The sequence below is a fragment of the Apodemus sylvaticus genome, chromosome 15, assembly GCF_947179515.1.
Source record: "Apodemus sylvaticus chromosome 15, mApoSyl1.1, whole genome shotgun sequence".
Classification (NCBI taxonomy): Eukaryota; Metazoa; Chordata; class Mammalia; order Rodentia; family Muridae; genus Apodemus; species Apodemus sylvaticus.
This window is the reverse complement of record NC_067486.1, coordinates 71,255,526-71,282,766: the sequence shown is the minus strand read 5'-3', so window position 1 is coordinate 71,282,766 and position 27,241 is coordinate 71,255,526. Positions and strand designations below refer to the sequence as shown.

The 27,241-nt window shown below is 40.0% G+C and overlaps 1 protein-coding gene across 2 annotated transcripts in view; it reads right to left on the bottom strand.

Moving 5' to 3' along the window:
- Nucleotides 1–234: 234 nt before the first annotated feature.
- The window catches only part of Atp13a5 (ATPase 13A5), a 136,438-nt gene continuing 109,431 nt past the window's right edge, over nt 235–27,241 (bottom strand). For both annotated transcript variants that reach the window (XM_052158013.1, XM_052158014.1), the window contains 7 exons: nt 27,010–27,106; nt 24,518–24,590; nt 17,201–17,375; nt 14,191–14,393; nt 4,684–4,772; nt 2,270–2,350; nt 235–608 (listed from right to left, as the gene is read on the bottom strand). In XM_052158013.1, the coding sequence (XP_052013973.1) occupies nt 348–608; nt 2,270–2,350; nt 4,684–4,772; nt 14,191–14,393; nt 17,201–17,375; nt 24,518–24,590; nt 27,010–27,106 (979 nt within the window). In that variant the 3' untranslated portion in view covers nt 235–347. The remainder of the gene's footprint in view (nt 609–2,269; nt 2,351–4,683; nt 4,773–14,190; nt 14,394–17,200; nt 17,376–24,517; nt 24,591–27,009; nt 27,107–27,241) is intronic.

Genomic DNA, 27,241 nt, shown 5'->3' with positions numbered 1-27,241 from the left:
GGAGACTTACATCAATTAATATATTACTCAAACTTTCGAATGCCAAATACTAACTCAGCTTTTCTTATCTGATGTCCATAAATCTAATTTCATTGCATGACAGCTGTCCATTTAGAGCAATACAATATGAATATGGGTTATTACAAAGGTGATCTGAGACATGCAGTTTTCTCTCGAGCTAGTGAAGAATATAATGAATGTTAGGTTCTTTGCTGCAAGGTTTGGTATGTTGAAGTGCATTGGGTGCTTGGATGGAGAGAGAAGGGATTGCAGTTTCCACCTTTCCACAATGTTTAGTTTGGGGGACAAAGGGCGATGTTGCAGAACAGGTGTGACAGCAGTTCAGGTTAGAGTCTGGTCCAGAAGTGCTGTTCTGAAGCTGGCCCGCCCAGCTTGAGCTTCCCTTTGGGGACCTCTTCCGGGCTTTCGTAGGCTCTGTTGATGTAGAATCCGTTTTTGCCATTAACTGCATAATCTGTCCTGTTCATGGGAGGCCATGTAGAGTCCTCTGCCAGCTTTCTCTGCAAGATCCTATATTGACTTTTCGAGTAGAATCCAAACTCTTTCTTTAAAAACAGCCAGAGCTCTCTATTTTGAAGGATGGCATCCTGAAAAATTGAGAGAGATGATAGTGAAGCCATTGCCCCTGTGCAAGTAAGTCCTTCCAGCCACCTAGCACCGGAAGCCTGGGACCCTGACCTCCTTGTTTACTGTGCTCAAGGTTGCTGCCTCTGCTGTTATGTTTTCTGGAACCTGAGGTGTTTCTAAGCACAGAAACCTGCTAAAACCTTAAGCCCTTTCACTTCTTCAGGAATGGTTAAATCCTGGCTGGGAATTCACTTACAATTCTTTCACTAGAAACTCAAACTAACATTAACACATTACATACCAAAAAGACAGAAAAGGAAGAAGCAATAGGGAGAGATGGGGTGAAGGAAGGAAAACAGAAACTATAAACTGAGTCCCACGATGTCACATACAAAGTGCCAAGAATTGTTGCTTGACTATATTAGTCTGAAGCAATTAAATATATTTTTAAATTTTATTTTGATTTATGTATATGTGTGGGGGTGGAGGTATGTGTATATGCAAGTATCTGTCTGCAAAGGCCAGAAGATGCCAGATGAGCTGGATTTGGAATTACCCAAGGTGGGTGCTGGACACCAACATCAGGCCCTCTGAAAGCGCAGCAAACACTCATAATCACCAAGTCTCTCTAGTTCCTCAAAGTTGTTTTCTTTCCCATGGTTTTGAGTTTCCTTTTCTTTCCTTATGCAATTTTTACAAACAACAGTAGAATCGATTTGTTTCTGCTCTGTACTTTCCTTTGTTTATGCTAGATTTTCTGTCATGCACAACTTTTGTGTAATTATGTCTGGTAAGATAGCTTATTGTAGTTGACATAAAGCTATAGTCATCTTATTATCTTTAAAGACTATGGTATTTCTTCAATTTGCAGCATGAGCATTGAAGTACAACGTTTGAATCATATTTTGGTGCTGTAGATGACACTATCATGAATCTCTTCATAGAAGTAGGATTAAATTTTTTTCTGACTCATTTTGCAATATTTTAAAAATTCTATGTAAAGGTGGAATTACTGAATTAAAGAATATAAGAAATTCACACACACATACACACACACACAATCACATACACACACACACACACACACACCTACTTAATTTGGTTCATTCTCCCAAAGTACTTGCTTATACTTCAAGAGTCACTTTTTTAAAAAAAAATTCCTTTTAAAAGACTCCCTCTGAGTCTTTTTCTGTGTGAGTGACTTGATCACTGGCACTCAGTAGAAGAGTGACACAGTCATAAGAAGGTCTTCAAGGCTCACAGTTGACAGTAAAAGTGCCTTCCACTCTCTCCCAATTAGAGGAGGCCTCCTGAAGACCCTGTTTCAGTCTGTCTAAAGGTCTCCTCATGCTTCAGAGCTGCAAGGTCACTTGGCCTCACTTCTAGAGTATTGAAAACAGTAGGGAACAAATACAGTGTCTCTCGTGACAAGCACTGGAGCTCAGTTGGTATTTTTCTTTCTATGGAGAAAGATACCAGGAATATTTGTCAGTAGCCTTCAAATAATTTTAAACCATTCTCCAAAGAATTTCTCTCAGCCAGATCATGCACAGTTTTCAAAAAAGTCTTACTAATCCTTTTGGAGGACCAAAGTAGTTGCTGTAAACAGTGATTGTGTGTTGAGAATGAGACCCTGAATTTCCATACCTACTTAAAAAATTATAGGAGCCATATACTTTACCTCTACAAAGAAGGCCACGCAGAACTGGACAAAGGCTGCCACCAGAATTGAAATTCTCCATGATGTGGGGGTTGGGATGAACTGTTGAAAGAATGAACCAGCACCATTATGGGCTATACACTTTACATTTTGGAAAAAAGGTTCTCCCTTTTTTTTTTTTTTTTTTTTTTTTTTTTTTTTAGAATTTCTGTACTTGCAATAACCCAAAGGTTGGAGGGTAGGTATTCATTAGTTTTTCTACTTTGCAGATAGGAAAGTTGAAGGTTGCCATGCTTTGTCTGAGGACTGACTCAAAGACAGAATGTAAATTCAAATGGACCCTTCCTGGCCTGTGCTCCCTCTGGTAGCCTGATGGGCTGATGGTAATTGTTAGGTGCATCAGTAGAAGGCTGTGAGCAGAGGACAGCAGGGGACATTTTGGAGCTCACATGAACCTCTACATTTATGCTTAGAAACACAAAGAAGAGGACATAAAATAGAACCATTCAGCAATTCTTTCTGATTTCCACTCTCCTAAAGCAAAGCTTACTTGGAATCCACTGTTTTTATTTCCCTTCCAGCAAAATTAATTTATGAGTAAAAATCCTAAGTCATGACAAAAGATTAAGGTTGTTTTGAATAAGTATGACGTTTTGAACAAGTGTTATTAGCCTCAAACATCATGCAAGTCTAACAACCGGTACAAAGATCACAGGGCCACAGGTGTACCACTAAACATTTCTGTTCATTAGATGTAAGAACTATACTCACAGTGAATGGAGATCTATACAGATCCGTTTTTACCCTACAGAAAGTTTAAATGATTATGTAGGAATCTAAGGTCTATAAGCACAGCATCCTCAAATCCGTAGTGTCTGGCTCAGTGGTGCTCAACCTGTGGGTCACAACCTTTGGCGATGCCTGTGAGATATGTCAGATAACTATGACAGGTATGAAGTAGCAATGAGATAGTTTTATGATTGCGGATCACCACGATGTAAGGAACTGTATTAAAACCTTGTAGCATTAAGATGATTGAAAACCTCTACCCTAGCCATTTGCTTGTATTTTTATCCATATCCTGGGATGAGCTGTTTCAAGGCACTACTTGGTTATCTGTTTCCCTTGAGCAGAGGCAATCTCTACCTGGGCTTTGAGAGGCAGCACATTGGCTTTGGAGAAATTGGGTCATTCTCTGGCCCACTTAGATCTCAGTGCCACCGCCACCTTAGTGAGGAAGGCACTTCTCTATCACCAAATTGGGAATGGGGTGGGTTGGAACTTGTGCAGTAGACTTTCTTCCCTTCTGAACTACTCAGCACAGCATCATGCTTAGCTTCTGTTCCTGAGCCAAGCGCATTCTGAAGCTTTGTAACTCACAGGATATGAATGGATCACCTGAGTTTTCATTTCCTAACTGCAGCTCCATTGCTTTCCTGCCCTCGTTAAATTAATCTGTTTGAAGTGTCCTTCCAAACAACTTTCAGTGTCTCCCCGTTATTTTGGCAGAAAGTACAAAGCTCGTTGTCTGCGTGGATGATGCCTGTCTCCCCTAGTCTTCTGTTCTTCATGCTCCATTGTACAGCATCCACCTCTGTTTTAAAGACTCTTCCACCTGCTTGGTAACTCGAGTTTTCCTTTGATGTTCATCCCTGCCACCCCAAGTTCTCTGCATCGCCAAAAAACCAAAGTCATTCTTTGAAATTCAAAAGGTCCTCCACCCTTTCTCCTGATGCTGAGGAAATTCTGCCCATCAGAAACAGCCTTTCATGGCTAGATCTCAACTAGCAAGATCTAGACCCTCACCAACACGTGTTCCTTCCATAATGTCCCCATGGAAGCCACAGTAGCAATAAGAATTCCTCCCTACATTCTTTCAGCTCTATTCTTTTATTCCCTTTAAGCCTGGGTTGCCTCAGACATGCACATTACATCTCCATGAAGAATGGCTAGTTTTCAAAATTACTACAGGCTGACAGCCATACACCCTTTTCTTTTGCAATTACAGTTTAAAAGGATTTTTTTTAACTGTGTGTGTGTGTGTGTGTGTGTGTGTGTGTGTTGTAAAGGGCATACATTCCACAAAACACATATAGATGTCACAGGAAAACTTATGGAAGTTGCTTCTCTTCTTCTACCATGTAGCTTCCAGAAACTGAACTCTTGTTATTGCATGTGGTAACAGGCACATTTACCCCCTGTGTCTTTTCCCGGGTCCCAAACAAAACTTTAAGCATAAACAGTATAACCATGTTGAAAGGTGACACCATTAATATGGACATATAGGTGGGATAGAGAAATATTTTCTAAAAAATAAAAGTTCATGGTGTTTAGTGGGATAGAGAGTACAGAGTCATGATTGACTTACAGACTGCTATACAAGTAAAGCTTTGGCACATCTGAGTCATGACAGATGCCTACTGTACAACACTTACCTCCATTTTATGGTATAAATCTTGAAAATCACAAAACAGAATAAAAATGGTGAGGCCCACAGCAGATGTCAGCAGAAGCGAGAATAAATCTGAAGAAACACCAAACATTATTTTCAGGTGCTAAGAGACTACTTCATAGAACTTGGCACACATTAGCAATTAGTTCATGTTGGGCAAACGCTAGATGAATCTTCAGATGTTTTGATAGATCATCATATGTTTTAAAATATGCCCTAATGTTTGTACGATAAAGGTGTTATTATATTTTTTAAAAAAATCTCTTCTCATAAAGGTGGAATTGAGTATGTTATAGAAACTTTCATATTGGAATTATTTTTACTGAGGGCATCTTGGGTGGAGAAATCCTGCCATGACTAGCCCATCTGAATGGCTATCAGAGAAGCCCTATACATGATCACGGCCATCTAGTGAGACACACACATAGGGGGAGCATCCAGTCTTGACAGCATCTTAGCCTTCTGTTCCACAAGAATGAGTCACAAGAACCTGACCCTGACACTCAAGCTTTCCAGTGTTAGGCCCATCAGCCTTTCTGAACTCTCTGTTTACATTCTGTCCTCTATCCTGGCTTCAGAGCTCTTGATCATTAAATGTGCTGTGTAGGCAATATTCCTTCTGTCACGGTACACTCCATATCCCCCCAACTTAATGAGCCCAATTCAAGAACCAATTTTCTTCAAACTCCCGCATCCTCCCTTACAAAGCTTATGCAGATACATATGATCTCAATTGCTCTATCAACAGCTCAGGAGTAACTATTTCTGGGGCCTTGGGAAGGTAAGTTACAAATACTAAATATGCAAAGCTGCGGGGCTCCTCCCTTCCCATATCCCCAGCTGCTTGACATAAACATCCCAGGATGAATTATATCAAAATCCCTGATCTTAACCACCACAAGCCCACCTGCCTCTGTGTCTGCCTAGCAGATAGTGCCTCTCAGATGCTTTTGACTGGGATATCACCTAAGGCCTGGATCATCTCAAGACTTCACTCAATCTTACCATGATAGAGAAATTGTTTCTGAAGACACCAGAACTGTTGTCACTTTTAAGCACCAGCCCCCACCCTTAGCATTTCCCCACCCAGTCTCAAAAGAATGACCACACTTGCTTAGAAAGGGTGAGGCTGAGATGGGGGAAAAAGGGAGGGGAGAGGGAGGAGGGGGGAAGAGATAGGGAGGGAAGAGAAGGGGGGGAGGAGGGGGAGGAGACTAGAGGAAAGAAGAGCTCCCAAATAGAGCAATGTGCCCATCATGTGATACAAAGACCCCAGGAGACAGCAAGGTGAGTTTTGCATTGTTCCTGGTGTGGAATCACTGGGACTCAAAAGCCGGTAAAGAAAGAAAACATATGCTGTTAGTCCTATTAAAAGCTTGGTTCTTGTTAGCAACTGGCTGAGACTTGTGCATTCAGTGTGTCCTTGGGTTAGTGATGTGTGATGTGTAAAGCACACCCTCTCCCTTACCTCAGCTTTAGGTAAAAATAAACTCAATTAACAAATATGTCTATCCTCCTTGGTTAGCTGCTATTGACAAACCTGAAAGAATGGTACCCCCTGGATGCAAGTACTTTAAGAAGCAAATATCACACAAACCACTACAGCTTGTTTTCAAATAAGAGATTGGTTGGTAATTCTCATACTAGTCTATAGGAAAGAAATGTGTACTTTTTCTGTATCTTGTCATCTTAAAGTTAAACTTCTCCAAAACTCTGATAAGAAAACCAAGATTTTTTGCTATTTTAAGATGAAATTGGCTATATCATGCATCTTAGTACTGTCAAAGGTTTCTGACATAACTCAGAAGTCTGCACTCTGAAATGGTATGTGCATTGGGGTAGGAGAAATGGTTCAGGGTTTGATGGCATATACCACTCTTAGGAAAGACCTAAGGCAGTTCCCAGCACCAAGATAGGGTGTCTTACTACTGCCTGTAACACCAACTCCTGGAGACCCAGTGCCTCTTCTGGACTCCACAAGTACCTTCATCTACAAGTACACACATTTTGCCACACACTTATATACATAAATTAAAATTAAATAAATTAAAGATTGTGTGTACTAGACTATCTGATTATAAAACTTTTCCCATTTGGAATTATTAGTTACATCAGGGATGTGGCTCAGCAGAGAAAGGCATTTGCCATTGTTCTAGCTAGTTTTACACCATCTTGAAACAAGCTAGAGTCTTCTGAAAGGAAGGCACTTCAGTTGGGAAAATGCAGCCATAAGTTTCAGGCATAAAGTATTTTCTTAGTGATTGATGAGGGAGGGTCCGGGCCATTGTGGGTGGTGCCATTCCTGGGCTGGTAGTCCTGAGTTCTATAAGAAAGCTGACTGAGCAAGCATTGGGAACCAAGCTAGTTAGCAGCCCCTCTCCACAGCCTCTGCTTTAGCTTTTGCCTCCAGGATCCCGGTCTGTCTGAGTTTCTGTCCTGCTTTCCTTCAAAGATGGACTACAATGTGGAAGTGTAAGCCAAATAAACCCCTTTCTCCCCAGCTTGCTTTTGCTCATGGTGTTTCATCCCAGTGATAGAAACCTTGACTAAAGCAGCTACCCAACATAATGACTTGAGTTTGAGTCCCCGAATCCACTGGCTCCTTCCCACAGGTTGCTGTCCTCTCCCAGCACATGTGCACATATGACAGCCCCCAACTGGAGAGAACTGCTAGATGTGTCTGTCATGAGATGTCAGTTTTCCTTTAAGCTTCAAGTCCCCATGTTGTAACTCATCTAATTCTAATTCAGTTGGCGTGTGTGAAAGTCCCCTGTATCTACTACTGAAGTACCAGGTACTGAGAAAATCCTCCTTATAAAATACATTTAATTCAGAAATAAGGACTCTGAGAAATAGCTTTAAACTATACAGCAAGATCTTAATTCGTCTTGACAATAGTCGAGGGTATTTTCAAACACTGCTTCAAAACTGAGAAAAAAGGAGGAAGGCTCACATTGACAGGAAATATAAGATCAGAGGAAGTATGATCTGAGGTCCTTTGAGAAGACAGCTATGCCAAAAAGGCTCAAGAACAAAGAGAATTTGAATAACATAATTGAATGAGACTGCTTTAGCAATAATTGGGTGTTTATAACAGAAACAGGAGCTGAACATATATAACATTGAAGCAATTTCTCCAAAGTGGGTGTCAGTGGCTAGGCTGTCTAATCACAACTATCAAAATAGACATTTGTGACAGAGTTTAACTGAACCTTTATCCTGTATACAAAAAAAGAAACTTATTAAAGTTTACTGGATCAAAAGGGAAGCCAAATATATGTTTATGAACCATTAAAAGAAACATGGGAAAGAAAATGAAAGCAAAATATGACTCACTGTCTCAATAAGTAAAACTCACTGTTCTGAAAATTATTAGGTCAAAGAAAAAACTAGGTCAAAGTTGCTGGTTCCTAAAAATATAAAGAATGGAATCTAAACTGCAATGACTAGAATGTCTTCCTGGACTTATAAAGATGAAGAAATGTACATGGACTGCAAAGTCAACTCAAAACAGATCCAAGGAAAGAAGAAAAATCAAACCTTAATAAATGAGAAAATCAAAAACAATACAGAATTAAAAATCTAAGAGCTATTTGGTTATTAACCAAAACAATGCATTTAAGGCATGAATGAGGAAAAGGAACAACAGTCTTGCAACTTGGATTTGTAACATCCAGCAAAAGCTCAGCTGTGGAGGGTGTGGTCTCAGTCCCTTACAGAGGTAGCACCTTCAAGAGGTGAGTAGGTGACCAGGGCACTAACCTAATCAATCAATTATCCTGCTGATAGGATCACAGTGCAATGAGCGATTGTGAGGTGGTAGAAAACTGATGAAAACTCGTCATAGTTAGCAAGACCATATACTTGAAGGGTATATTTTGCCCTGGGTTCTCTCTCTCCCCATTCTTTCCCTTCCTCAAGCCCATCCCACCCCGCCCCACCCCCAGCTTGTCTACTCTCTTGCCCTCTTTCCTACATCCTGGTCTACAGAAGATGAGCAACTTTGCTTTACCATGAGTTCCCTGTCACTATCTTTCTCACGCTCAAGTCCCAGACACAATCTAGCCACTAAACCATGGACTGAAACCTCTGAGATCATGAACCAGCATGGGGTTTCCTGTCTGAAAATTGTCCCCCTGCCCAGGTATTTTGTAACAGTGAATGCAAGCTGGTGAAGACAAATTCAAGTATAATCAAAATAATGATAATACAATAGTGAGAGTCACAGAAAGCACTTAAAACCTTAAGGAAATTCTACCCCAAACTCTATGATAAAGGTGGGTAATATAAATGAAATGGTATTGTGTGGGCAAAAATAAGTTATTTAGAACAGTATTACCTGAATCAAACCTTTAAAATAAAACATTTTAAAGGAAGGATTTAGAGCCAAGTAATTTATTGCTATCTTTTGCAAGTTGTCAAAGAACAAATCATTCCTATCTATTAAAATCTTTATAGAGGAAAGAAAAAAGTCAGGTTTTAAGTCTAAAACTGAAACCTAACAAGAATATACCAAAAAGCTGAGAATTGCAGCATGAAATGTAGATCTTCAAAGAGTTACAAAATTCAGTTTAGTGAAAGTATTAACTACTACAAGAAGTAGAATATTCTCAAGAATTAACTACTACAAGAAGTAGGATATGATTTAGTGACAAAAATACTAATATAACAATCTGTAGCATTGGATAAGAAGACACAGAAAGAGTATTTATTTGGTAGATGATATGAAGGAATTTGTTGAAATCTGTCTCCTACACTGGATTCTAAAAGCTCTCTTGATTCATGCAAACAAAGGTGCATTTTCTTTATATAATAACATCTTTCCCTGACCACTTCACCAACAGCCAAAAGTATATTTAAAAACAATTGAAGCGAAAATTACTGCAAGTGTTGTTTTTAAATATATTATCTAACACTGTCCTGAATTCTGGATTTCATTCATTAGAAAACATAGGTAGGCATTTAGCTCTTTAAAAAAGAGAAGGGATATCTCTGTGTGCAAGTAATTATGATTAAATGAATCATTATTTTTCTAAAGCACTTAATTCTCAAGGATTAACGACAAAGGTCAGAAAGGATTCTGGGTAGAAAGTGAAAGTGACCCTACACCTTTCTCATGTCACAATGACATTCGGTTATAAATAAAAAGCCATTCATAAGACAGACAGAAAAGCAAATAGGACTAGGTTATTAAATGTACAGATCTTATAGTAGAGAAAACTACATATATTAATGAGAAAGTAAAATAAATGTGACCAAAGGTAGAGTGTGGTATACTTTGCTTATAATATATTCCCATCAGCTGATGCACAGGCACTCTTGGTGCAGCTAGTGGTCACTACTTTAGAAGGTTATGGAACCTCTGGAATGTGGAGCACCATGAGATGAAGTGGGTCAGTAGGGCAGGCCTTGAGATACAGTTATAGTGTTGGCCCACTTCTTGTAAACCTGACTTCCTGCCTGCAATGACAGCATGGCCAGCCATCTCATGCTCCTGTTACTGAGCCTTCCTTGCCATGATGAACCATGTCACTTCACACTGTAAGACAGATGAAGCCTTCCTCTATTAGGCTGCCTCTATTCCCAAACTTGGTCACAAGAACAAGAAAACAACAAATGTCTGTGGAATGCCCCTGCATGGGAAGATTGAATCATGTCAACCGGTAAATTCTTCCCAATGTGTCAAGATCCCAGATGAGAAGTTTTGAAGCTGGACAATTCTACAATTCATATGGAAGAAAAAACATGAAATGAGATAATGTAAAATATGAAGAGGGAGTATACCACCCACATGCTGTGTATTAAGTAAACCAGGAGACTATAATTGCTAAAGTGCCATTGTATGCAGCATCAGTGGAATAGAAGAGACTGTGGCAGCAGATTAGCTCTACGCAGATATATAATATATGAAGGAAACACAGACTTACAGTGTCTACTACAAATTATCTATAATGAAGCAATAACTTACATGAACATAGATATGATGAAGCTAGTGTTATTCTCAGTGGGGAGTGAGTGAATGAAAGGAATATTAGATATTCAATAGTGCAAAAATATGCTAGAAACATTGATTAATTGGGTACACTAACGACCCACACAGTAAACATACCATGTTGTATTAAAATTTAAAAAGCATTAAAACATTTTAAAAATAAATAAGTATAATCTCTTCTGTTTTGTAATTAGAAAAACCCTTCTGTGCATAAAGACAATGAGGAAAAAATGGCTACAAAGGAATAAACAGCTCACAAAGATAAATAAGGAGAGTAGCAGAAATCCAATAGGAGAATAGATTAAAACATGCAGACAAGCCATAGATGACATGGTTAATAATACAGATCTATATTTCTCTTCACTGAAGATAAAAATGCAAATTGAAATGAAATGAATACCCCACTTTAGAAACTCTAGGCAGATCAGCAAAATTTAGTTTTTAGTGTAGCTCTTACATATCACTTACTAGCTCTACTGTTATGAAATGACCCTCTACAAAACAACTCATACCAATAAAAATTATTATAAATACTCTGTAATCAGTTTAATCATATCTTTAAACCTGAAACATTTTCACCAAATAATTGAAACTGTTGTCTTAAGGAAATTGGAGGCGAGTTGAAATGATTTATAGGAGTTTTGTTTTGCCTTGTTTTTGTTCTTTTGCTTCAAATTCCTTATGTAGTCCAGAATGACCCAGAACCCCCATGATCCTGCTTCCACATCCTGAGTGCCAGGACTAGAGTCACATGACACCACTCATGGTTTTATGTGATACTGGGGATTAAATTCAGGGTTTTGTGCATGTGATGCATGTATTATAGTAACTCAGATACATCCCCATGCAGTGTGAGTAGCTTTGATATAGAATTATTTATAATGCTGACACAGCAAAGCCAACTGTGTAGTAGACCAGATGCCCACACATCTCAATTTGCTACATTTCTGCTTGAGCTGGCACAATTACTAACAGTATCTACTTCCACTCACAAAAATGTGGAAGAACATATTCCAGTTTGCTTGTTTTCCTGCCTAGAGGTATTGATTGTGGCTGCAAACACTTTGGGAGTTTTGCTTTGGGTTTGGCTATATTCTACTTAGACAAATGTACTGTATTTTTTTAAAACTTATTTTATAAATGTGGGACATTTCTATGTGTAGTACTAGACCCTTTACATAAAATGCTTTGTTTAACTCTCACCACAGGACTAGGGGTCATATATTAGTCCTCCCACTCTACAGATGACACAATAGAGACATAAATGACTTAACATAATTTTTCCAGCATTATGAAGATGATAAGAGGTAAACTTGTGCTGTCCTTAAAAGACACCTCAACATAAAACCAGACCCAATGAATATAATAGAAGAGAAAGTGGGAAAGATTCTCGAACACACATTGGCAAAGGGGAAACATCCTGAACAGAAAACACCAATGGCTCAGGCTCTAAGATCAACAATTGATAATGGGACCTCATGAAATTGAAAAGCTTCTGTAAGGCAAAGGACACTGTCAATAGGACAAAATGGCAGCCTACAGACTTGGAAAAAATCTTCACTAACCTTACATCCAATAGAGTGCTAATATCCAAAATATATAAAGAACTCAAGAAGTTACACTCTAACAACACAAATAACCCAATTAATAATGGGGTATATTAATTAAACAGATTTCTCAATGGAGGAATATCTAACAGCAGAGAAGCACTTAAAGAAATGTTCAACATCCTTAGTCATCAGGGAAATGCAAATCAAAATGATCCTGATATTCTCCTTTATACCAATCAGAATGGTTAAGATCGAAACCTTAAGGGACAGCACATGGTAGTGAGGTTGTGGAGAAAGAGGAATACTCCTTCTTTGCTTGTGGGATTGCAAACTGGTACAACCACTCTGGAAATCAATCTGGGGGTTCCTCAGAAAATTGGAAATAGTTCTACCTAAAGTCCGAGCTATACTACTCTTGACCATATACCCAAAAGATACTCCAATATACCACAGGGGCATGTGCTCCACTATGTTCATAGCAGCCTTATTTGTAATAGCCAGAAACTGGAAACAACCAAAATGTTCCTCAACCAAAGAATGGATACAGAAAATGTGGTTCATTTACACAAAGGAATATTATTCATCTATTTAAAACATGGACATCATTAATTTTGCAGGCAAATGACTGGAACTAGAAAGTATCATTCTGAGTGAGGTAATCCAGACCTTAAAGGACATGAATGGTGTGTCCTCACTGATAGTACATTTTAGCCAAAAAGTACAGAACACCCATGATACACTCCACAGAAGTTAAACAAGAAGGAAGACACAAGTGAGGATGCTTCAAGCCTACTTAAAAGGGGAACAAAATAACAATGGGAGGCAAAGGGAGTGAGCAACCACGGTAGGAGAGGAAATGGGGAGGGGGAAAGGAGATATGATCAGTTAAGGGGGTGAACAGAGAAGCCCAGAGAGCTAGAAAAATGAATAAAAATGTGCTGGGGGTGGGGGTGGGAGGACCTCTAGAAAGTCCTAGAGATCCTGGATGTGAGAGACTCTCAGGACTCAATGTGGGTGACCTTAGTTGAAATGCCCCACAGTGGGGAGATGGAAACTGAAGACACTACCTCCAGTAGTTAGACAAGGGTCCCAGTGGAAGGATGGTGACATCAACAAACCTTCAAAATTTTTTACCTAGAATTGTTCCTGTCTAAAAGATATGCAGTGACAAAAATGGAGCAGAGGCTGAAGAAATGGATGCACACCTGACACTATTACTGGTGCTCTGCTGTGCTTGCAGACAGGAGCCTAGCATGGCTGTCCTCTGAGAGACTCTACCAGCATCTAACTGAGACAGATGCAGATACATACAGCCAACCATTGAACTGAGGTTGGGGACCAATATGGAATAGTTAAGGGGAAGGATTAAAGAATTTGAAGGGGATGGCAACCCCATAGGAAGACCAACAGTGCCAACTAACCTGGAACCCTGAGAGCTCCCAGAGACTAATTTACCAACCAAAGAGCATACAGGGTCTTGTCTGAGGCTCCCAGCACATATTTAGCAGAGAAATAACCTTGGCTGTGCTCAGTGGGAGAGGATGAGCCTAATTTTATAGAGACTTGATGCTCTAGGGAAGGGGGATGCCCCAAGGGGGCACCCTCTCATAGGTGAAGGTGATGGGGGATTGGGAGAAGAACTCTTGGAAGGGGATGGGGAGGGGGGCAACATTTGGTATGTAAAAAATAATAATTAAAAAAAATCTCTTGACATATAAGCTTGTGTATGGAATGGTCCTTGATGACGGTTATTCATTTAACCATTTAGTAATGGCTGTGTATCCTCAAATGAGCAGCTTTCTGCCCCCTGGCTCTCCTATCTAAGACCATTTTATTCAGTTATCATGCCAGAGAGATCAAAATTTCACTTGCTGGTAAACTGTGACTCTGGGAAGGGAGTGGGAGCAGAAAAAGACTCAGAATGGAACCTTTAGCCATGCACACTTACAGTTTGTGTAGATGGGTTTCCGAAATGGCTTTCCCTTAGAAAATATAAATGCTGCAGAGATGCAGTTGAAGGTGACGAGGGGCCACAAAGAAGTGCCTTCGAAACTTAGCACAGAAGCAGGAACCAGAGTTGCATTTCCAGTCCAGTTTCGCTCCAAACTCATGTTGGTTGAGAAATTACTTTGGTTGACCAGAAAGCATTCACTATGAAAGAATTTCCAGCATTATGAAAATTGTCTATGCTATTTTTTTAAAAAGCTTTTATTTAGTATGTAACAAGGTAGTTTAATTACTACCAGGTGAATTCAGCTTTCGACCTGTTCCAGCTGGTGGCTGACAAGACATATCTTGTTTACTTCTTACAGTGACAAAGCAGAAACAAAATTGAGAAGATATCAAACCTATTCCCTGTACGTCCCCTGTGTAGAGCAGATAATCTTTCTTGAGAAGCATTGGGTGATAATTTCTATGGAATTCCTGTCAAATCAAATAGTAAATGTAGTGCATGAACAGAATATGTATTTATATATCTGTGCTTTAGTGCATGTGTATGATTAGACATTTATGTGTGTCTATGTTTATGTATATGTGTGTATGTCTGTGTATGTGGATGTGTATAAGTGTGTATATATATATTTATATGTATGTGTATATAGATTTGTGTGTGTATTTAGGTGTATGTGTATGGTTGTGGATATGGTTGTAAATGTGTATATGTGTGTGTACATATGTACGTATGTGTCTCTGTGCATGTTTAGGGGTATGTGTATGTGTTTGTGGATATGTGTGTGAACCTGTGTATGCATGCGTGTACATCTGTGTGTGTGTGTTCTCTTTCATGTATTGATGTAAGCCTCCTGATTTGGGCCCTGAGTTGTTTCCCTATTCCACTGTCTCCTCAAGCTAAGGAATTGTAGTAAAGACCCAGCATAGCCCTTCTGATTGGCTCTAGCATACTAACAAGGTAAGCTCTGACTTCTCAGCCTGACTTAGAAGACATTCGGACCTCAACCTAGCTTTCTAGTCTTATCTTTGCCAAGCTCCCTACCGATACTCCCTATTCTCCTGATGGAATATCTGCTTTTCCTGACACACTGCAGACTTTCTGGGTTGGATGTAGAGTTCCTATTAATTGCACTATTATTTACTCTTCAACCCTCATTACTTCTAACTTCGGATGAGAATTAGTACTAGTTCCCCCACCCCCATTCTTTCCTCTTGCTGCATTTAGCTCACTATTTTAGAATTCTTTTGTTAAGATATTTTTATTTTTATTCATGTTTTATGAATTTTTTTGTGTATTTTTATATTAGTTAATTTACATTTTTTGACATCTACCATAGTGGGCCCATACAATATTTACTCAGCAAAATATGTCTTTAAGATCTAGGCTTTGTCAGTTCTGGTTGACCTATTTGTAATGTTCTTCCATTTTACAATGATGAAACCTGAAAATTAGTTTTAATTGGCTTTCTTGTTTAGCTTGAAACTTTTAAGTTAATTTTCAAAATCTTATACATATAATTGATTTTCCCAATGTGACATCAAATGCAAGGGTTCTTTTTCCTTTTCATTTTGAAATAGTGTGCCAGTTGGTTAGTTTTACATCATCTTGACATAAGCTAAAGCCCTTTGGGAAGAGAGAATTTCAATTGAGAACATGCATCTATCAAACTGGCCTACAGGCAAGTCATTTTCATGATTGGTGATTAATATGGGAGGGTCTAGTTCATCACAGGTAGTAGCACCCCTGGGGAGGTGGTCCTAGACAGTGTAGGAAAGCAGGCTGAGGCAGCCATGGGAGCAGGCCAGGAGGCTCCATAGTTCCTGCTTCAGGTCATACCTCACGTTCCAGCCATAAAGTCTCTCAGCAATAGAGCATTTTATCAGAATTATAAGCAAAAATAAGCCCTTCTTTCCCAGTTTTCTTTGGTCATTGTATTATGTAAGAGCAATAGAAACCGTAATAAAGGCAGAAAGTATCTTGCTACATAGCCAAAGTTGGCTTTGAGCTCATGATCGTCCTGCCTTATACTCACTAGTGCTGAGATTATAGGTAAGCATCACCATACCCATCTAAGTTTAATTATTACTAACTTGGATTCTACAAGATCTGTAAATATGCTTTGTATATTCAGTAGATGGTCAGTTTGTTAAATAATGTTTACGGAGAGCCACTTCAGATTCTTGAGGTAGATGGCCTGGATTTCAGAGCTAGCACTAAAAAGCACCTAACTCTGTCCAATCACATTGTAGATAAGGAAGGTGAGAGCTAGTGTGGTGCACGTAGTGATAGAACCAGGGCCATCTTGATTTGCTGGCCAATGCCTCTCCTATTTCTCTGCTTTTTCCTATTTTCAACCACAGTTCTTCACTGTGTGTATTTGCTCCAAATTAGGGGAGCCCTTGGTTCTGAACCTCTACAGGACCATATATTCCAAGTTATACTTGGATTGCTGCCTTTAGAGTCTAAATGAAGATCTTATATATCACACACTGGCTCTCTGCTTATGTTTCTGTGTTCTGGAGATCTGATGCCACTAGACTCATAGTAGAGCGTTCATGCCTGAGTTCAAAAGGAGAATAATATTTCCTCAGGAAAAATAAGGCTTGACTTTATGTATTGCCTATGGCTGTTTATGTACTACAGTAACATCATTAACTAGTTATAACAGAGACTATCCTCCTCAGAAGCCAGAGTTAGTCTCTTACTTGGGAGAGGAAGTGTTTCCCAAAGCCCTGGTCTACATAAAATCCATGCCCCAAGGAATGAACACATTCACAGTCAATCAGCTGTAAGATCATCTCATTATCAAGCAAGGTGACAAATCTTTCCTGCCCTTTCCACCTGCTCACCTAGCATGCCACCCATTAAATGTGTTTCAGTTCTATCATTTATGATTTTCAGTATGAAAGCATTATTTTTGTTAGTTAAAATTTAGAGTTTCTGTTGGTATCAAGTCAGACACTGTGATATGGCACTGCTTATATTACTAAGGAAATCAACTCACCTGTATTTGTAGACCTCACAGTACCAAGGCTGCTGTTTCACGGAGAGAAATGTACAAACTAGCACAATGCAGGTGAAACAGGAATTCATGAAGACTGAGAGTAGCAACTGAGGAGAAAGCAGTTGTCCCGCTGGTCTGTATGGAGCCAACTTTGGGAAGGCATGGTTTATGCTCACTGAAAGACATGGACATGTTTTTCCTTTATAGCTTCACGTTTGAGGATAAAACATGAGGTGTATACCATCTTGAATCTCTGAGGAAGATTCAGCTTGAGAAAACACTAACTGAAGGTTTACACCTACTCAAGCCCATTATACAGGTGCATATTCATTTCTACCAACCTTCATCTCCTCCATGCTTTGGTTTAACTTTCAAGAGCAAAAGATAATGGGCTGAAAGGTCCTGTAATCAATAGACTTACCATATCACATGACATCCATCCTTCCCAACCCCAATGGACTCAGAAGAAATGATATATAAAACAAGATGATCAGAACAAATGTCTATCAAGAAAAACAGGAAAGTGGATAGTTGGAATGAGGAGTTAAATAGTCATCATTTCTGACTAATCTGTACATGTCAATTAATCTATATGCTACTCAGTCAACAGTATCATAAAAGGGCCCCAACAGCTTATGCAAAGATGACTGATAGTAGGGGTTGGAGAGATGGCTTAGTGGTTAAGAGTATGTGTTGTTCTTGCAGAGGGCAATAGTGGTTCACAACTGTCTATAACTCCACTTAGAGGATCTGATCCTCTTCAGACATCTGTGGGTTGTAGATACACATGTGGTGCACATTCCAACATTCAGGAAAACACTCATATACACAAAATAAAAAAATTAGTTTTTGAAAGATGATGGTGACATTGAAGAGATTGTCACTAACAACGTCATGCAGGAATGGAGCTGGCTACAACCTTATTGACCATCTGTAAAATTGGGCTTCAGGTCACAAACCTGGACGTGTGGAGGAGCTAGAGGCTGTGTTCACCCTTGTAGCAAATGACTCAATCAGTTGTGTTTAGATAATGAAACCTCAGTATAAAATCTGGACTTGAAAATGCAGTTGAACTCTGGTTGTCCGGATTGTGTACACAATCACACATGTGTATGCCAGAAGAATGTAGCACCCCAATTCTACAAGGGAAGGACAGTAGAAGTAATTTATGACCCTTTCCAGAATTTCTTCCCTGTGTCTCTCGCCTTGATTAGATTCTAGCTTGTATCATTTTTCTATTAATAAAACTGTGGTAGTAAATACACTTTCACTGGTTCTGTGGATGAGCAAATCATTAAATACAAGATAGAAGGTAGTAGAGTCCCTAAGTTGTAGATAGCTAGTCAAAATGCAGATGCTTTAGGAACCCCGAAACTTGTGTCTGGTGTCTGAAGTGAAGCTAATCTGGTGGTTGTGGCATCAACCTGTGATATTTGGTCTAACTGTGGGTTGTTGGTATCAGAAGTCACCATCTGGGTACATTCAGAAGGGGTGTCCAAATGGACTATGGTCAGGGCTGAAGAGTGTGCAGTGAGCCTCCATCTAAGACACAGAAGGCAGAGGCTGTGGACATTACAGTACCTTCTATGTACCACCATCCAAGATGCTGCTGTGAAACTCATGAGGAGGCTGTGTGGCCCCCAAAGGGTGTCAACACAGCTCTCGCAATGGACCTCCACCTTATCAGTATGCTCTCCCACACAATCTCACTACAGTTTTTATCTCCATCTTCAACACAAAACCATGGGCGACCGAGTAATTGACTGGATAGAGATGGTGTTCAATTGGAGCTTTCTGGTATGAATTTTGGCCACGGTGATGACAGCATCAGTTTCAAACAATCGCTCAGGGCTCACTATGCTGTCAGGCTCTGCTTTCTGTGAATCTTGGTGAAAATGTTCTGTCTGGCCCTTCACTGTGGCCCTAGGATGAGAAAAGTGGAGCTGACCTGAGTTCAACTTGATCAAAATAAACTATTTACAGTGTAAAACAGTGGCTGAGGAGCCTAGATCAGCTGAATGGCAATCAACATTCCGGCCCAGAAACTGGGAGAAATTACTGACATAAGCCACTGATTTGGGTGGTGAATTGTGATGCAGGGGCATTGTGGCACCAGCTGGTTGATATTTTTACACTGGGTATTTTAACATTTTCTATACCAGAGACTGCTAATATTTCTAACAAGAAACATGTATTCATGGTATAATAGAAAATAATTACTGATTTGGGACACCCATTACATTCCAGAAATTGTTCCAAACATTCTATATGTGTTATCCGTGTTTACTAAAAAAATCAAACTCTAAATGTTGTAGATGAATAAACATCAAAAACTAGATTCTTTTAAAGACTCAATGAGTAGCAAGCAGGACAATGATACACACACAAGAAGGTCTGACCCTAAAGCCTGTGATCGCTGCTCTGTAGTGTGTGTGGCAGGACAGAGTTCCTAAATTTAAAAGAACACAGTGGGATCCCTGAACCAGCGTGGTGAGCAGTACTGTTTATAACCAGGCAGGAAAACTCTGAATTGTCCAAATTTCCTTTAAATGAAGATGACAACATTCTCTACCAGACTGCATACAGAGGAACACTCACTAATTAAATGATATATTTTACCTAAAATTAATCCTTCCCTTATCCAAGTTCCCACAGTGCATTATTCATACTGGTGGCCTACTGCAGGTTGTTGGACATTGAGTCATTATTGTTCACACGTGCAACCCAGCAGACCGCGAGCTCCCTGAGAAAGAAATCCTGCTTTGTTCTACCTTTTATCTCTAGCTAAGTCTCACACCAAGCCTGCTACAGGGGAGAATGTGCCATTTCAAATTATGGTCTTTAATTGCTTGAAATCATTTGATGCATTTATATGAGAAATTATATATCATAAATTATGTGTGCCAAATCTCAGGTGGATCATAAATCCACCATACCTAGAAGCAAAGCTCTGAGTGTGTCTCATAAGGTCTCCAGGATGTACCTGAAGGTCTCCGAAGAGTCACACTCAGAAAAGGTCACTGTCATTTGATGAGGTTTATGTAAAAAAAAAAAAATCCATGTGTGAAATGGAAGGATGCATCATCATACCTAATTGTCCCCATTTGGCCTTCTCCTACATACTGAAATATTAAGTCTAAATGAAGCTGGCTGGAACCTACCTTCACCCACTGCAATGACTGTCCTAAGGCCATGCTACACCATTGTATTTTCTCTTCAAAAGACTTGCAGAAAGGACAGTGAAAGTTGGATGTCATTAGCCATGGAGAGACAAGTGAACAGGCAAAAATGATCGAGCTTCAGTTGAAAGATCACCTCTTAGGACATTTCCATGGTAACAAGTAGAAGACAACAGATTAAAACCTTCAGCTGGACTGAAGGAGAAAGAGGATGAATGCTTGGGAATAAAGAGAGCCCAATATTTAACCCTTTGGTGTGCAAGCCATCTTTAGGACAAGACGCCCCAGAGTTTCTAATTTCAAGCATTTTCGAGAATTGTAATTTTTAGGCATCCCCTTTCTCTATTTTCTTGATAATTTGGCGATCTTGTTGAAGAGGCCAAATGTATTACTAGTATGAACTCCCACGCAGATTAGGGTCAAGTTGTACTTCATGGTGTACATTTTCTCAACTGACTTCTGTCCTGACATCATTTTAAAAACTTTTTCTTTAATATATCATAACTTGTATTGTTAGCTGCATGTGTCTTGAACTCTGTGATCTTTGATAAGTTTTTAAGAGACAGCAATTTCCTTGAGTGAAATGGCCTTGTTGGGTTCTGCAGAAGAGCTAAAATGATGCTTATGTAGTGCTCATCACAGTACAGGGAATAGTAGACTCACAATATGCCGAATGGTCTCACAATGGTCTCCTCTTTTGGGAAGACTGGCCATCTTGGTGAGCAGTTGAGAAGAATCAAACTGTGTTCAGTTTGGCTGGTTTCTTTAGAAACTCTGAACCATGGACAACAGTTCTAATCTTGTTTGAGAATTGGCGCAGGAGTGTGACAGATTGTTCTGGGCTTTCCTACATCCCTTTCATGGTATTATTTATGGGGTTGACTGACTGACATGGAGGAGGCACCACTGTGCCCTTATCCATGGTACTGTGTGGCTGACTCTCATCTCAGTTGTTTATCCCCTGAGAATCAGCCTCTCAGAACAGGTTCTGTAGCAGACTGAGATGTCTCTATTCAGAAGCATAGCTACCTCTAGCAGAAGAGGGTCTCAGAAGGGTTTCAGATCAAAATCTGTATACCATCAGGACAATGGCACTTTATCCAATGATCAACAACCATGTAGCTGACTCAATCTATGGGCTGAACTCTGAGGAAAACTGTGACAGGGATGCTAAAGGTGAGAAACAGCAGTGTGTTTATTCATCATACTTTGCCTTCAGATATTTTCTTTTCCCAACCTTGTTAATTTAGTCATGGCTTGGGTAGATTATTTCCCGGCCAGTACCCATGTTGTAATGATCTCACCTTTAGGTATGAGAGATCCAGTGGCTTGGGACTAGCAGTGGGAGAAAAGGGCTTGGCTGCTTCTGTCATTCCTTGGGCAATCACCTACTTTTCACATTGCTTCAGAGGATAAGGTGACCATGGTAAAGCTATCATTGCATCCAAGGTGCTGCTTCACTGTCCTCTTGGCAGGTATGCTCTGCCACGGCAACTATCTAAACTTAGCAGTTGGTACAGGGCTCACTGGTGGGCTGTACAGTTTCCCTGTGGGCTGGGCTGGACCGGTGTGAATGGGACTCTCTCCTTCCAACTCTTCAGGAATATTATCTTCAAATGTCTCTCAGAGTACATACTGTTAAAAAACTGTGCAGCCTGCCCCATTGGGCAGCCTCTAGCTACGCTACTTCCAGCCTAAAAAATAAGTTCCATGGCTTCTAATTTACCTACAAGATAAATAATATATAGCTTCCCTTCATGACCCTCCCCTCTCTCTGGAGTCATTGCTGCTATGAATGGGGTGAGCAAATACGCAATGTCCCCTCAAAAACGGACTTTCCTATAATACTTCCTATGACTCTCTTTTTTTGAGTGTGGCAATCCTGGGAGGACAACAAGACTTCATACATGTCCTTTGGTTCTCCTTAAAGCATCCCTCAGTAGTCACTGCTATAGTGTTTAATGGAATCAATACCCAGGTGATGGGTAGCGAGGGGAATACGCTTATGACAGAAGGACCAGTACGCAACTCTTTAGAAGATACGATGGAGATGCTGCCATCCTCTTTCTTGGTGCTCAGCTGACACTTATCATTCACTCCTGTCAAATATTCAGGTCCATAAACTTCCACCCAGTAGGAAAGCCCCATTAGCATTGTTCTCCTTCTCTGTATGTGGAGGCGTACAAAGGCTCATGGCTCCAGTGTAGAGTTTAGCTGATGAGTTTACATTCATGACTGGAAGAAACACAAACTCAGAATAGATTGTGGACTGACAGCAGCAGATGCTCTGGAAGCTTAGAGAAAGGAGGGTTATTTTATTTTTTAATGATAATCTGTCATCAGAGGAGAGACAGGAGGAAACATTAAAAGCTGCTTCATGGAAGAAATAGGATTGACGGTAACATGGGTAAGATGGGCAAATTTCAAAATTGCTTGGGACTACAGAGATATCTCATCGATTAAGATTGGACCCTGTTCTTACAGTCCCACGGTACTGCATTTCCATGAGTGTGCGCACATGTATGTGGTGCACACACACATACACACACACACACACACACACACACACACATACACACACACACACAAACACCACCACCACCACCACCACCACCAAATAACAATTTAAATTTTTAAAAGAGCCTTATACTAAAAGAGAGGCATTTCCAGTAGAAGGGAATAACATGGGATTCGAGGTTTTCAGGTTGGCCACACTGTAAGGTAAATGAAAGGGAGCAGCTAAAGAAATTGTCTGAAAAGCAAGTTAGGCCAGATCAGGCTGGAGTCTTGAATGCCAGGCTGAAAAATGTGAGTGTTCATCTGCCTCCTTTAAAGTCAAGGACTGTTGCATGTGACCTCTTTGTGATGACCGTTGTCAAGGCTCCTTATGTTTGCTAGTCCCAAGATTAAGGTTCATACTGGAAAAATGCACTATTGTCACAATTGAGTTATTTACTTATGTGTCTACACATGCATGCCTTGTTCCCAGGAGATCTTTCAATGCTAGAAGACAGGCGTGGCCTTCAGCCCACAGCACTGCCTATGAGCACAGGCTCTGGAATCTCCTGGGGTTCCTTCCCTTTCCAGCATCATTCATAAATAAATCACCCAGATTGCTTAAAAACACCCAGCATCATAGAATCACTATCACTGATTCAAAATTATTCAGTTAGATGAATCGTAATAACACATAGTGGAAGATATATAATAGGCTTGGAATAGACACTCCAACCTAATAATCAAAATTGATATTACTTATATCATAGAGACTGGTAAATTTTATCATTGGATAGACATGAGAGATGAGCTCAATATCAGTTTTGTGTTTTAAGATGTGACATGATGCGTCAAGGTTATTAATGTCCTGCCGACGTCGGGTATTTTATCTGTTGTTTTTCACAACACCTCGCTGTTGAACAAAGGGAAAGTGACAGGGCCATTGTTCTTCCTGCTTCTGTTGAGGCAGTCACCTTTCTTGCTTATTAAGAGTTAGTATCAAGCCCCGAGTTCCTTGATCAAAAGCACTTTATCAGTGTCATCTCCAAAGAAGGAAGCAAGCCCTGGCTGCCATGACCCACACCTCACATCCCAGAGATCTGCACCAGAATCACACATTAGCATTTGTTCTCCCAAGTCAAAGACATAGCGGGAAACTCAGTTTTGTGACAGCATGAAATGTAGTTGAATAATGGAAAGTGACCTTTGGGTTTAAAAAAAGAGAAAGAAAAGTCCTTTCTGGATTTCTTACCCATTTTTCTATGGACAGGACACAAAACTACAAAGAACTAAGAATACGTTAAAAGGTTCTAAGGGGAAAGACTTATTATTAGGTTGTTTATTATTTATAATAGGCTATATTTATATTATATAGGTTATATCATTTATATATAATTGAGTTAGACCTATTTGTTATTAGGTTATTTATTATTTATATTAGGTTATATTTATATTATGTAGGTTATATCATTTATATATTATTAGGTTAGGCCTATTTATTATTCAGCTATTTTGCTGCAGGTCCAGAGGCTCCAAGTCTCCACTCACCCCAGTGTTGCTTTAAATAAATTCATAGACCTCACTTTCCCACCAAGTCCTTATTTGTATGTTTCTGGGACTTCACAAATAGATACAAACTTACTTGTTAAACTGACCATCAGTGTGATGGCCACGTCTTGCAGGAGGTACTGGTAGTTACCAAAGAGCTGGAGTTGCTGGGGGAAAAAAAAAACAGTGTAAGTATCATGTCTGGTACAGTGCTTCCCATTCTTCTTTTCTTTCAGAAAAGAAAATACAGACCTAAAAACCTTCAGTAGTTCATTAGACTAAATGACCCTAGTAGCTATTTTCCTAGGCTCTGTCAAAATCCTACCATACTCTTACTGACCATATTACCCTTGGCAGCTGTCACATCCGCCTGGACAGCTGAATTCTCAGCACAGGTCTGAACGTTTCTAATGGGATTTTAGGCATGATTTAAAGTCAAGGCCTTAACTCCTTCAACCCATGTTGGTATCCACCTTGAGGATGCACTGAATGATAGCCCAGTGAGTCTGGAGCTCACTCGTGGTCCCAAACTGAACACAGCCTCTCCCTTAGTCTGTGCTTATCAACCTTCCTAACCCTGGGACCTCTTAATACACTTCCTTGTGGTATGGTAACCACTGACCATAAAATTATTATCATTGCTACTTCATAACTGTAATTTTGCTACTGTAATGAATTGTAATAAAAATATCTGTGTTTTCCAATGGCCTTGGGGTGACCTCTGTGAAGAGGTTATTCAATGCCCCCAAAGGGGTTGCTTCCCACAGGTTGAGAACCACTGCCCTAAATAAACCCACTGCAGACTTTAGTCCACTAACTTTGCCTCCCTGAGGTCTGGGTACACACAGAACTTAGTTTTTCCATTCACATTTGGAACTGAACTCATAAGGCCGAAAAGTCAAACCTTGGGACTGTCCTTGCTGGGTCTTGACCAGCCACGCCTTCCAACACACTTCACAGCTTGTGACTGACTTCCATACTGAGGTCTGATTATGAGTGTACAGACAACGTCTGCATGAAAACGTGCACTGGCCTTTGCAAAGACTCTGTAGGAGCTTCTAGGTTGAGGTGCTTGGAGGATGAGCTCATGTGGCTCAGAACAGCAGGACAGCTGCTAGGTCGATTGATTCCAACTCTACCACAGACCCTTCAGCTCTGCACTCATTTTTATGAAAAGGTAGGTGCATTGTGCCTTCTGATTCCCAACTGTTCCTCATATACTCACTAGTGCTCTCCCCATCTTACCTTGTGTGTGTGTCTGTGTGTGTGTATACACATGCTCTTGAGTATTAAACATATACTGCGTGCATTTGTATGTGAAGGGGTATGTGTCCATATACTTATGTGTGGAGGCTAGAGGTCACTATCAGGTGTCTTCCTCTATGGACCCCCACTTTAGTTTTTTGAGACAGTTTCTCATTGAACCTGGAGTTCACCAGTTGGCTAGACTGACTCACTGTCAAGTTCAGGAGCTTCCTGTCTCTGCCTTGCATCACTAGAAATATAGGTGTGTATCCCCAAAGCCAACCTTTTATATGGGTGCTAGGGATCTGAACTCAGCAAAACTTTACTGACCAATTCATCTCTGTGGACCCTGGTTACATCATCTTATCCTTTCTTCTTTGAGTGGTAAAATCACACATAAACAGAAATACAAGGAAAATTATCCAACAGTAGCCTTAGATTTTTCAATATGAACAGCTAACATAGAACTGTGGAGACCTTAAAGGTAAGTCATTAACTTTCCAGAGATGGGAGTCGTCCAAGGATAAGACCCCACTTTGCATTTTGGATGAAGGTAAGGCTTGGATGGGGTCTCCTTCTCCCTCCCCACCTGGCGGTCATTTAGCCTCCTACATGCCCTTGCCAGCGGTAACCGACAAGATACCTCAATCCCTGGTCTCTCCATTTACCTCTTAATTATCCTCCCAAAGCAATAAAGTAGCTTAATTCCCCAAGTGTCCATTGAGTGTGTTGGATCATTTTATTACAGAGCAAACTATGCTTGAAATAATGAAGATTATTTTTAATGTATGCATAGCTCCTGTGTGCAAAATGGCTATTACCATTTGTTTTTTAAAATTCCTTTGTAATTTTTAAGAAATTGCTATTCTTTACCGATAATGCACTTAGCTCTATTAAATTCTGGGTAGGATTAGGAACACACACAGTTCCAGTGTGGGAGCTTTTCAGCATTGCTGTCCTTCAAAATAAAATTTAAAAACTTCTCTTCCTTTTTATCTCTTTTGAGTCTTTTTGCCAAAATTATTCCACAGTTGGAGGCAGATCCATTTCCTGCCGAGTTATATTTAGGCTTCTCTCAAGCTCTGTTTATTCCCCAAGGAAGAGACGGGATTACAGAGGTCAAGAGTTTCAGGTTATCCAGAGAAAACCAACACCCTAGACAACATATCCAGTATTCCTGACTTCTAAGCTCAGGCTACATGAAGCACACCAGGTTCCCAAGTTTGTAGGCACCTGTTTCTGAGGAAATGTCATACATTTATAAACATTAAACGGTGTAGGATCCACATCCCAACATTATAGATACAATTAGAACTGAGAAGAAATGAATTTAATTCTTACCCAGTACAGAAGTGATGTTCCAATAAACTGGATGATGCCATACATGGTCAAGTATTTAAAGACACCAAAAGATGAGACCAGAGCGGCCCGGCCTTCCCTGTTGAGAACAAACACAAAAACTGCTTACATAAGCCACACAGCCCCGAGTCTTTATATTTTAAAAGGAGCTCATTTTAAAAAATAGTTCATCTTTAGCAATGTTCATAACACATAATATAATTAATATAATACA